We start from the raw sequence: 12,440 nt of genomic DNA on the forward strand, positions 1-12,440 counted from the left end.
AGGAAACCGGAGCTCCCGGAAAAACCCCACAGGGAGAAGGTACAAACTCCGTACGGACAGCACCCATAGTCAGGATCAAACCGTGCCACCCAAACACACTTAACTCCTTCGCATTGTGTTGTGCTCTTTGAAAATGGTGGTCCAAGGAAATGTTTCTGTTCTGCCATTTTGTTTGCATACAACTCGCGCTGATCCCCTTTCAGTAGTTTACCTTACATTTTATCACGTTGCATGTAATATTGTTTTGAGATTTTCTCCTACTGTGGATTCTCTGCCACTTTACTTTCAATTAGTTTTTTTCATTTTTTCCTTATTTTATTTTTGTGAAAATCTATTATCCTCACAAACCTTGCCCTTGAGCTCACTTTAGACTTACTTATCCATAACATATTAATGATTCAGAATATTAATAGTGAATCTGAGGTTCACAGTAGATATTTTTAGGAAAATTACTTTGAAGGAAATGTACACAAATAGTAAAGGTCTTGACACAGTGGTGGAGCAATCGTTTACATGTTGGTGCAAACATATTGTCCTTCAAACATTCAAGTGCAATGGAAAATGCATTGAAAAATAATTCAAGTAGGTTCCTAAATAATCAAAACAAAAAAGGTAATGCTGAAGTTCCATTAAAAATATTAAGTAACGTACGATTTTAGAAATATTATTAAAAAAAGATCATATAGCTACAAGTAATACATTTCACTTTCATTTTTGTTTGTTTTCTTCAATGACAAAGAAGATTACAGATCATTGATAAAGGCTTTCAAAGTTACAAGAACATTTCTGCAGGAGGAACATGAGAGACTGATTTAACTCTGTGAAATTAGTTACGATCGGCAAGGAACGATGATTATAACTTTATAGATGATGGAATGGTAACCTGTAGAAAAAAGGAAGTACGGATTCTTTAACACAGGTTGGGTTATTTCAGATGGGGTTATAGACACAGTAATAGAATTGTAAAACCATTTGAGCAGAGAATTTGCAAGAATACAAGAATAAGAGAGTTGGAACAAAAATGGATACAAAGTGCTGGAGTAACTCAGCAGGTCTGGCAGCATCTCTGGCAAACATGTATAAGTAATGTTTCGGGTTGAGACCCTTCTGGACAAGACACTTGGCTGAGTTCCATTTCACGATCTAGCATTACTCGCGAGAGCAGAAACTGCAAGTGCAGGAGTAACTCAGCAGGTCTGGCAGCATCTCTGGCAAACATGTATAAGTAATGTTTCGGGTTGAGACCCTTCTGGACAAGACACTTGGCTGAGTTCCATTTCACGATCTAGCATTACTCGCGAGAGCAGAAACTGCAAGTGCAGGTTTACAAAGTAAGGCACAACAGGCTGCAGTAACTCAGCGGGTCAGACAGCATGTCTGGAGAACATGGACGGGAGACATCTCAGTTCGGAAACCTTCTTTAGTCTGAAGAAATGCCCCAACCATAAACATCATCCATGTTCTCTAAAGATGCTGCCTGATCCGCTGAGTTACTCCAGCACTTCTTGTTTATTCCTGAAGACAGAATGGTTTAGATAATATTATATGCCCTATTTTCTTTGATCCTATGATAGGAAAGACCAACTCTCCGAGGTGTTGGAAGGCTGCCAGCAAATGTGGGGATAGAAGACATAATCCTCCGAAATTTCCATCAGCGCCACTAGCCATATTTACCCATCTCCACTCCTTTTGCCTTCCGCAGAGATCATTCCCTCAGCAACTCCCTGGTTAACACATCCCTTCCCACCCAAACCATCCCCTCCCCAGGTACCTTCCCCTGCAACCACAGAAGATGCAACACCTGCCGTTATACCTCCTATCTTGACTCTGCCCAGGGACCCCGAAAGTCCTTTCAGGTTAGGCAGAGGTTCACTTGTACCTCCTCCAACCTCAACTACTGTATCTGTTGTTCAAGATGTGGACTCTAAAAACGCAAATTTGAGGAACAGCATCTCATATTCTGCTTGGACAGCTCACAGCCCAATGGTATGAATATTGATTTCTGTCACTTCAGCTAGCCTCTCTCTCTATCCCTCCCCCACCCAGGTCACACTAGCTTCTCGTTTTCATCCAACAAACAGCAAACAATGGCCTGTTTCATTTATCACGTTACTTTTTTACATATCTTTCATTCATTGTTCTTTATTTCTCCACATCACCGAAATCGCCCATTCCTTCTCTCCAGAGATGCTGCCTGAGCTACTCCAGCTTTTTGTGTCTACCTTCAGTTTAAACCAGCACAAGATTCAACATGTTTTCAAAACCAAAAGAAAAATTGAACAATAAATGTAATCTTTGTTTTGGTTATTTATGCGGAACTGGTTCAAAGCAATAGTAGTACATGCCTCAATCATCATCTATGTATATTGTGATCTAATTACCTTCTTTTAATTTATAAATCCTGTACCATAAGCTCGTTATCCTTGACATCTACTTTAGTTATTTATGAAGGAAAGTGTGACTGTACAACACAAAGGATTCACGCAGGCACCACTGTTGTATAGTTGCAACATTATCACCCTTGCATAGTTGTTTACTGGTACTTCATTTTACCTGATAGTAGAATTGAATACTAAGACCAAATTTAAAAACAAAAATCAAAGCACTCTCTAAATTACTCGAATGTTTTGCTTTCAGTTTATGTTCGGCCAACAGTGCAGTCAGAAGTGCAGAATCCAATGGATTTGTGTTAGGAAGGTTTAGATGTGCACGTATCATGTGGCATTTTTTCAATTCAATTCAATTCAATTCAACTTTAATGTCATCGCACAAATACAAGTATCAGTACAACGAAATGCAGTTTTGCGTCAGTCCGTAGTAGTTGTACATAAAGAGAAAAAACAAGAAAAAAAATAGAAAGAGAGAAGATACAGAATAATCAGGAAATACAGAATGATTAAACAAAGGGGGACGGAGGGACCAGAGAAGCCTATCGTCGGGACTCCGAGTTCAGCAGTGTGATTGTGTTGTTATAGAAGCTTTTCCTCATCCTGCTGGTACGTGACCTGAGGCTCCTGTACCGCCTCCCTGATGGGAGGAGGGCAAACAGTCCATGGTTGGGGTGTGAGGGGTCTTTGATGATCTTCCCAGCCCGTCTCAGACACCGTTTTCGGTGGAGGGCATCCATGGCAGGGAGCGGGGCACCGATGATGTGCTGCGCGGTTTTCACCACCCGTTGTAGTGCTTTCCTGTCCGCAGCAGTGCAGCTGCTGTACCATACCGTGAAGCAGGTGGTCAGGATACTCTCTATGGTACAGCAGTAAAAGTTGGTCAGGATCTGGGGGGACAGGTGGGCTTTCTTGAGCCTCCTAAGGAAGTAAAGGCGCTGCTGTGCCTTTTTGATCAGCTTGGAGGTGTTGAGGGACCAGGACAAGTCCTCCGAGATATGCACTCCGAGGAATTTATAGCTGGAGACGCGCTCCACCTCAGTCCCGTTGATATGGATGGCGGTATGACTGCCTCCTCTGGTCTGCCTGAAGTCGACAATAATCTCCTTCGTCTTTTTGGAGTTGAGGATGAGGTTATTGTCGGCACACCAGGTGGTCAGGTGCTGGATCTCATCCCTGTAGGCTGACTCATCGTTGTCGCTGATCAGTCCTACTACCGTGGTATCGTCAGCAAACTTAATAATGGCGTTGGATCCGTACTTTGGGATGCAGTCGTGGGTGAAGAGGGAGTAGAGGAGAGGGCTGAGCACACAGCCCTGTGGCACTCCGGTGTTCAGTGTTATAGTGGAGGAGGTGAGGTTATTGACCCTAACAGACTGTGGTCTGTTAGTGAGGAAGTCCAATGTCCAGTTGCAGAGGGAGGTGGAGATGCCAAGTCCACTGAGTTTGGTGATCAAGCTGGCTGGGATGACGGTGTTAAAGGCAGAGCTGAAATCAATGAACAGCAGCCTGATGTAGGAGTTGTTGTGGTCCAGGTGGGTCAGGGCAGAGTGTAGGGCCGCCGATATGGCGTCCTCTGTAGACCTGTTGGTCCGGTAGGCAAACTGATGGGGGTCCAGTGTGGGGGGGAGGCAGGCTTTGAGGTGAGCCAAGATCAGCCGCTCAAAGCACTTTGCAATGACAGGGGTGAGTGCCACTGGGCGGAAATCGTTGAGACTCCCTGTAGCTGACTGTTTGGGCACTGGCACGATGGTTGATGTCTTGAGGCAAGTGGGGACAACACCCTGGGCCAGTGAGAGATTGAAAATGTCGGCGAGGACTGGGGATAGTTGACCAGCACATGCCCTAAGCACCCGGCCAGGGATGCCATCGGGGCCGGCAGCTTTGCGCTCATTCACCTTGCTCAGTGCATCTTGTACAGCAGAGGTGGAGAGGCTGAGAGGTTGTTCATTCGGGGGTGGAGCAACTTTAATGGCTGGGGTTTTGTTGTCTCGGTCAAAGCGAGCATAGAAGTGGTTTAGCTCATCAGGCAGGGTGTCGTTGTCTGGGGGAGGGGTGTTAACTTTCTGATAATCGGCAAGGGATTTGATTCCTTGCCACATGCGCCTGGGGTCAGAGTTGTTGTGGAAATGCTCCTCAATCTGCCGTTTATGATTTAGTTTAGCAGTCCTAATTCCCATTTTCAGTTTGGCCCTGGATGAGCTGTATCCCTCAGCGTCGCCAGATCTGAAAGCGGCATCGCGAGCCTTCAGTAGGAGTCTGACCTCCCTGCTCATCCACGGCTTCTGGTTAGGGAAAGTCTTTATCTCCTTGTGGGTAGTGACATTATCGGTACAGAATTTTATATAGTCCAGAACTGTTGAGGTCTACGAGTTGATGTCCACTTGTGAATTCGAGGTGGACTGAGTAGCAAAGAGACTCCAGTCTGTCTGCTGAAACTGCTCCTGTAAGTCAGAGACAGCCCCCTCAGGCCAGACCTTCACTGTCCTCATGGTAGGTTTCACACGTCTGATCAGAGGTGTGTATTTGGGGAGCAGGAACAGGGAGAGGTGGTCAGACTGTCCAAGGTGGGGGAGGGGGAGGGCTTTGTAGGCTTCAGTGATATTAATGTAAACTAAGTCCAGAACATTGTTTCCTCTGGTTGGGCAGAAAACATGCTGATGGAACCTGGGGAGTACAGTTTTAAGGTCGGAGTGGTTGAAATCACCCGCAACAATAAATGCCCCCTCTGGGTGGGCAGATAGATGTTTGCTGATAGCAGCTTGCAGCTCTTCCATTGCTAGCCTGGCATTAGCGTCCGGGGGAACATAGACTGCAGTGATAACAGTTGATGTGATGTCAAATGCCTTCTAGTTTTTTTCTTTCTTGCTCTGGTTTTCCTCTGAGGTCAAGATCTTGCATAGGATATACAATAAAAAGGTTTTGCATTCCTCCTAACTCCTATGCTGTTCTTGAATCCTTGAATTGGTGTGCTGAGGGCTCAAAATTCTGAGATCCTTTTATACCATATTTTGCGATGTGCATTTTGTCTTAAGAATAAAGGGTAGGCTATTTAGGACTGAGATAAGGAAAAAACATTTTCACCCAGAGAGTTGTGAATCTGTGGAATTCTCTGCCACAGAAGGCAGTGGAGGCCAATTCACTGGATGTTTTCAAGAGAGAGTTAGATTTTGGGCTCTTACGGCTAATGGAATCAAGGGAAATGGGGAAAAAGCAGGAATGGGGTACTTATTCTGAATGATCAGCCATGATCGTATTGAATGGCGGTGCTGGCTTGCAGGGCCGAATGCCTACTCCTGCATCTATTTTCTATGTTTCTAATGCAAAATATCTCATTCCGGTCTAGCTTGCATCCAGTGACAGGTAAATTCACACATTGTGCCTTATGGCCAGGGTATATATATTTCTAGCTGCAGAAACCCCCTCCTTAGCAGTGTAAGTCTACCTGTGATTTCACAAACTAACAATTATTCTACTTTTCACAATTCAGCAATTCTGAGATGATACTGACTAATGCACTAGTTTAGTTTAATTTAATTTGGTTTAGAGATACAGCATTGTAATGGGCCTATCAGTCTACTTTGCCCATGCTGACCATCGATCACCCATTAACACTAGCTCTATGTTAATACAATTTCTCATCCACTCCTTACACACAAGGCCAATTTAGAGAGCCCAATTAACCTATAAACCTGCACGTCTTTGGGATGTGGGAGGATACCAGAGCACCAGGCGGAATTGTTTCTGGTCACAGAGGGAACGTGCAAACACCACACAGGCAGCACCTGAGGTCAGGATCGAACCTGGGTCTCTAGCGCTGTGAGATGGCAGCTCTACCAACAATGCCTCTGTGCTATAGTGTTGACTTCCTCAGCAACTGAAGTAAGGAAACCGGAGCCATACTGCCCAAATGTTAATGAAGAAAGGCTCTATGATGAAATGAAAAAAGGTTGTACAAAGCAAGACAAGAGGTGGTTAAGAAGTTAGGATAACTGCCTTCTGCATATATATGCAAATATGTGTCTCTTTCAATGGATAATGTTACCACAAGACAGCATGTCCATACATAATTTAGTTTGTTCATTATACATCATTTTGGTGCTTAAATTGGGATTTGTCAGTAAAGGAAACAAAAAGTTATCTTTTCTGCACCAGTACACAAAGGAACTTGCCAACTTGCTGCCAGTTAATATTAAATTATTCATCTTTAGTCAGGTGCTCTGCAAAAGTAGAGTCTCCTGTGCATAGTTCATACTGTTATTTGTGCACTGAATTTATGAGTTAAAAGCAAGATCTTTCAAGGAAGGTGCCTTCATCCATTGCATGCAAGGAAAGTTGGTTGTAATCTCCTGACATCAGATGAAAGTAGAAACAAGAAACTTTCTTCTCCCCACCCGCCCATTTACAATCAGTCTGAAGAAGGGCCTTGACTCAAAACACCACCTATCCTTGTTCTCCAGAGATGCTGCCTGATCTGCTGAGTTACTCCAACACTTTGTGTCCTTTTGTGGTTAACCTTGTTTCTACAAGGAACTGCAGATGTTGGTTTACAAAAAACCCCACAAAGTGCCAAAGTAACTTATGGGGGTCTGGCAGCATCTCTGGAGAAACAGTCTGAAGAAGAGTCGTGACCTGAAACATCGCCTATCCATGCTATCCAGAAATGTTGCCTGACCCACTGGGCTACTCCAGCACTGTGTCTTTTTTTTAATCAGGTAAAAAGAACCAAACTAGTTCTCTTGACACAGATGAAACAAATATATTGAACATATATCAGCTGATAACAACAATTAATTGTAAGGGTGGGGTAATAAGTAATTTCTTAATCTATGTTAGATAGACTTAGTTTGGACATTGTTTGCATTAGTACTGAGTAATGCTCTATCTAGAGCTTTTCAGCGTATTACATCCAGATCCAGATGCTATCATAAGTGGTCATCAATATTTCTCTGTGTATTTCTTTTGGAACCATTTGCTCATTATTCATGTAAATTGCTTCAAGTTCACATGTTGAATTCTCATGGGCTTGACTATATTTCAAATGTTATTAGGGGTATACCAGAAATTAGCCTAATGGTGCTAATTTCAAGATATTACTCCTTTATTTGTAACGCTATAGTTTTGTAAAAAACAAAAGGGACACTTTACAAATTGAGCTATTACTATCTTCTTTATCATTTATTTAAAAAAAATAAAGATTCCAATCAAAGAAAATCAACAAACTGGTCTGCTTTCATGAACCAATTAAAAGTTGGCTATACAAGTTACCTTATTTTATTCTTTATTTTGCCATGATGGGATTTATCTTTGGATATATTATATTATAGAAGTTTAGGTTGTAAATTATAGATGTATCCAGTGCTTTTTTTTCACACAGTAAGTGCCGCTGCAGTATACTGGCACCTCTAACATGCTAAATGTCATTATTTTGTTTTCAGCCCACTTGACACATATTCTTATTCTACATACTCTGAAGAAGGGTTTTGGCCCGAAACGTTGCCTATTTCCTTCGCTCCATAGATGCTGCTGCACCCGCTGAGTTTCTCCAGCTTTTTTGTGTACCTACATATTCTTATTAATTGTGCATACCACCTTTTTGTGTACAAAAAAATCACTGGATGTAACAACTGTTTGTCCATGTCATGTTATTTAATATTATTTTGCACACTAGGTATTTTTCAGTTTGCAGAAGTAGCAGACTTGCTTATCGAAGTTCAATTCTACGTTTAATGGAAGAAAGGTATTTTGGTAATCCTAAATCGCCATAGAATATCGACTATCATAACTGCAGCCCATCTTTCATGTCAACCAACCTTTCTTCAAATAGCTCTGGGAAAATATCCACACTTAGAAAGTTTCAAGTTTGAAAATGTCAGCATGGCAATTTTCTTATTAAAATGTTATTTAAAAAGTATCCACTTCCTTTAGCAGTGGGGTTAAAAGCCATTGGCTACAGATTTAAAGTAACTGGTAGAACATCAGGTAACGGTGCTTTGTTTCATCTGGAGGCCTGTGGACATGTGGACATGCCTGAAAGGTTGATAGATGCAAAAACCCTTAAGGCACGTGGATGTATACATGAAGTACAATGATCCACAGAGTAAGGAACAAGCGTTAGATTGTGGGGTTGACTAGGAAGTTATTTTTTAATTGTATAGGCATAATGGGCTGAATGGCCAGCTTCTATGTTGTAAATATTCTGTGATATGACTACCATCCATTGGTTCATTGGCTGTAAAGCACTTAAAGTTGGGAAAAGTGCAAGTATTTCACTCTCAATTATGTCTAGCTTTCTTGTGGAATTTGAGTTGTCTGCGAAATGGAGTTTATACCCTGTGTGAAAGTGTCTGATGTGCATGGTGTTATTGGTTCTCATTAACAAAGAATGCGGGGAAGTAATTGTTCACAGACTTCCACAATGGCACATAAAGAACTTCAGCTGTAATGTAATATGCTTTTACATTTAATTCATGATTATTTATACTGTATTACTTTGTTTTAAAGTCGATAAACTTGTTTCCTGTAGGTATTCCTCAAGTATTATCAAGTAGAACAGTTAAATTTGCTGCTCAGAGAAGTCATTGCCAGCATTGTGATTATTCAAGCCCACATCAAAGGCTGGCTAGGAGCCAAGAGATACAAGAAAGCACGAGCGGAAAAGCAAAACGGTGCCATCATTATCCAGTCAGGTACGCACAAAACTCATTGCTTGTAGTAAAGTTGTGGAATTAAGAATAGAGAGAGAAAAAATTATCTTGGACCATTTTCAAGTCCAAGATTGGTGGTGTGCTTGATGCACAGGCAAAAGCCGCCATCCTGTATTGCATTGCCCCTTGTACATATTTCTGCCTTCATTTTGGGGATCCATCGAATGCATCTTGCTCATGTACATTAGGCCAACTATAATACTCTGGGCTGCCTAAGGATCGATAGAACCACTGGTTCAGTGGTTTGGTGATTTTGAGGACAATAAATATTTACCGTGGAGAGAAATAAATAGGCAAATACAACTCGTAGGCCCCTCTCAGTCATGATTGACCATGAGTGATGCATCCTGGTCGGATGCAAGCCTGGGCGATGTCATATGGAGGACAGGCTGTCCCCTGCCCATGCAGCACGTCCCCCCTCTCCACATCGCTGGTCGATCCAAAGGAACAGTGGAGGTTATAAATCAGAGTTTTCCCTCTCCTCGATGGACTGCCTTCCCAGGCAGACGCGCCCCATCTGCCCGAGACTCGTGGGGGCAGGAGCGTCTACCTTCCCGTGCAGGTCTATAGCACCTGTCCACTGCCCAAAATAACTTGCTATGTTTTCATCCAAACATGTTCCATAAAGTTCAGCATATCTGATTTTGTTGGCATTTCCCTCAACTTCTTCCAGATTTTACATTGTTGTGCTTTAATCCATCTGGGTGGATCAGTGGTGTAGCTGTTGTGTTGTTGCCTTACAGCGCCAGAGAGCCGGGTTCGATCCTGACTATGGGTGCTGTTTGCACAGAGTTTGTTCATACTCCTAGTGACCGCGTGGGTTTTCTCTGTATCTATAAAGTTTCTGTATCTCTGATGTTTATCTCTAAAGTCTAAAGTAAAGTCGATAAACATCAGAATCAAGAGCCTTAGAAACCTTATTTCCCAGTCTGCAGTGGAAGGCTCATAGTTGCTCTGTGCCTAAATTACAAACAAAACATTAACATTAGTCTAGAGCTAACTTTCCTGTGTAGTTATACCATATCCAATTGCTCTTAAGTGAAGCACAGGCCTTACGATATATTGTGCGTTTCTTTTAACATAAGCTGTACATTTTAGCACATTTTCTTTGACATAAAAGACACTGTCAGCTTAATGCTGGTATTTTCAGTATAGGCTGAGCCACATGTTATCGGCATGCAGAAGAAACAGGATGTCTGGTGTAGGAATGGATTTAAAGCTTTGCTGTTGTGACTTACAGGAACTACCAGCACATGCTTAGATAATTGCCCCAATGTGCTCTCTTTCCTTTGGAAAATGAGACCAACTTCCTCCACAATGTATCATATCATATGGCCAGTGGTTTACCGGATGTGTCAGATTTGCAACGCATTTTATAATCCCAGTTTGAATCACCATATTCATAAGCAATTTGAATATTTAAGCTTGTGATTATATTACAGAGGGCCACATTTTGTACCTCACAAACTTCAAATTATACAGCTGCAACGTAATTAATATCACTTTTAATTGTTCCCAAGGTAGCCAGTCCAAAATCTAGAATTAACCAGAATAAGATTCCAACTGAATGATTTATACTGCAAGTACTGACTGCAAGTTTAATTCACATCCATTTGTTGATGTCAGTATTGACCATTGCTGAATAAGAAATTAATTCCTGCTGTAATGTCTATTCAGAATCTATTTGGACAGATGCCTTTGTTTTCTTGGTAATTAAGCTTAAAACTGCTAAGAATGTACAAGGGAAATAATTTGTATATAAGAACATAAGAAATTGGAGCAAGAGAAGGTCTTTAACCTTCTTGAGACTGGATTGTCAATCAATATGACCATGGGTAATCCTTGGTCTCAATTCACTTTGCTTTCCCTTCTCCAGATTATTGTCATGTCTTAAATATACTCTGTGCAAATGCTTAAAAGAAACATGGCAGGTAACAGTAACGTTAGTCGTAGAGAGCTTGATAATGGGGAATGAATTTTGACTTACAATTTTCTAAATATCTATGTTAGTATTTTCAATTATTTCTAAAATCAATAGAAATGTATAATTTATATTAGTTACACATTAAAATCATTAAAGAAAACTCCCCCTTTTCTTAAAATTGGTAAGAATTGCTTTGAAAAGAAAAGCGCCATTTGCCCACCAAGTTATACAACATTCATTTCAATTCTTCTAGGAGAATGCAGACCAGCCAAAGGGAGATTGTCTTTAATAATTATGCATCATAACCAATTTATTCCTTCCTATCACTGGCTCATCATTCCCTCGTTTGTTATTAGCCTGGAGAGCATATGTTGCACATAAAATCTACAAGCAATTGAAGACACAAAGAGAAGCTGCAATTTGCATCCAAGCAGGTATGGCAAGTACTCTTAAAATATCGTTTTACAATAGAGACATAAAATGATGTAAATAGCACTTCTTTCAAAAAGATGCTAACCCAATGATGGAACATTATTTCCATAACTATTTTCAAACATTACTTCTTTTCTTAAATGCTTAAATCAATCTTAGTTTTAACATTTTATACAATGGCATGAAGCCCATAACAAAGCAGAATGGGAATTGATGCAAACATTATCAATTTTCATTATGCTTTATTTTTATTTCAGGCCTAAAATCTGCAGATACAGGTAGTGGCTTGTTACAGGTCATTGTGGAAGTGATTTTTTTCTGCCTGTTGTTTGAAGAATTTTCCATTCTATGACAAAGTCTGGGACATATGTATTTAAATATCTGCCTGGATTTATCAACATTTGGATTTTGTCATCACTACTTACAAAAAATAAAGGTTGAAAAGCCCATCTGTAATTAGCGGAAGTTTTATATCACTTTATACGCCCCTGCCTACACTGCCGCTGAGGGTTTTGTATGCATCATTTCAAAAAGACCTTTGTCAAAGATAGAAATCCCTCCATGATACATGTTAAAGATGCAGTAGCATATGCACATTGTACCATATTTTTTCTTTTCATTCTTATTTCCTGAATAGTGACTAAGTGTACTCTCTGCAAACTGCCAATAAGTATTCTTTGTTTTGTGCTCATAACCCTGGCAAACATTCTAATGCCCTAACTGCTTTGATATGACCATGGGTCAATGATTGTGAACCTTCAGATATTCCTTTGCAATGACAGTGAGGTACTTCTCCTGCCTCATTGATTTAATTCACAGTTCTTACTGATTTCCACACATTGGATTTAGCTTTAATAATATAAGATGTATTGAAATTAAGTTACATTTCCTGCCACCGTCTTATTTTCGGAGTGAATCAAGATCTGCTTGTAATTTACTTTCCTCATCTGTGGTCCTACCATGTAAATCTTTAATTGAAAAGTTGCTGAT

The 12,440-nt window shown here is 41.0% G+C and overlaps 1 protein-coding gene across 1 annotated transcript in view; it reads left to right on the forward strand.

Annotated features, from left to right (window-relative positions):
* Positions 1–12,440, forward strand: part of myo3b (myosin IIIB) — a 414,745-nt gene that overhangs the window by 262,298 nt on the left and 140,007 nt on the right. Inside the window, exons 28-29 of the mRNA XM_055638011.1 lie at positions 8,914–9,076; positions 11,375–11,452. Of these exons, the coding sequence (XP_055493986.1) occupies positions 8,914–9,076; positions 11,375–11,452 (241 nt within the window). The remainder of the gene's footprint in view (positions 1–8,913; positions 9,077–11,374; positions 11,453–12,440) is intronic.

Source organism: Leucoraja erinacea, chromosome 7, assembly GCF_028641065.1.
Source record: "Leucoraja erinacea ecotype New England chromosome 7, Leri_hhj_1, whole genome shotgun sequence".
Taxonomy (NCBI): Eukaryota; Metazoa; Chordata; class Chondrichthyes; order Rajiformes; family Rajidae; genus Leucoraja; species Leucoraja erinaceus.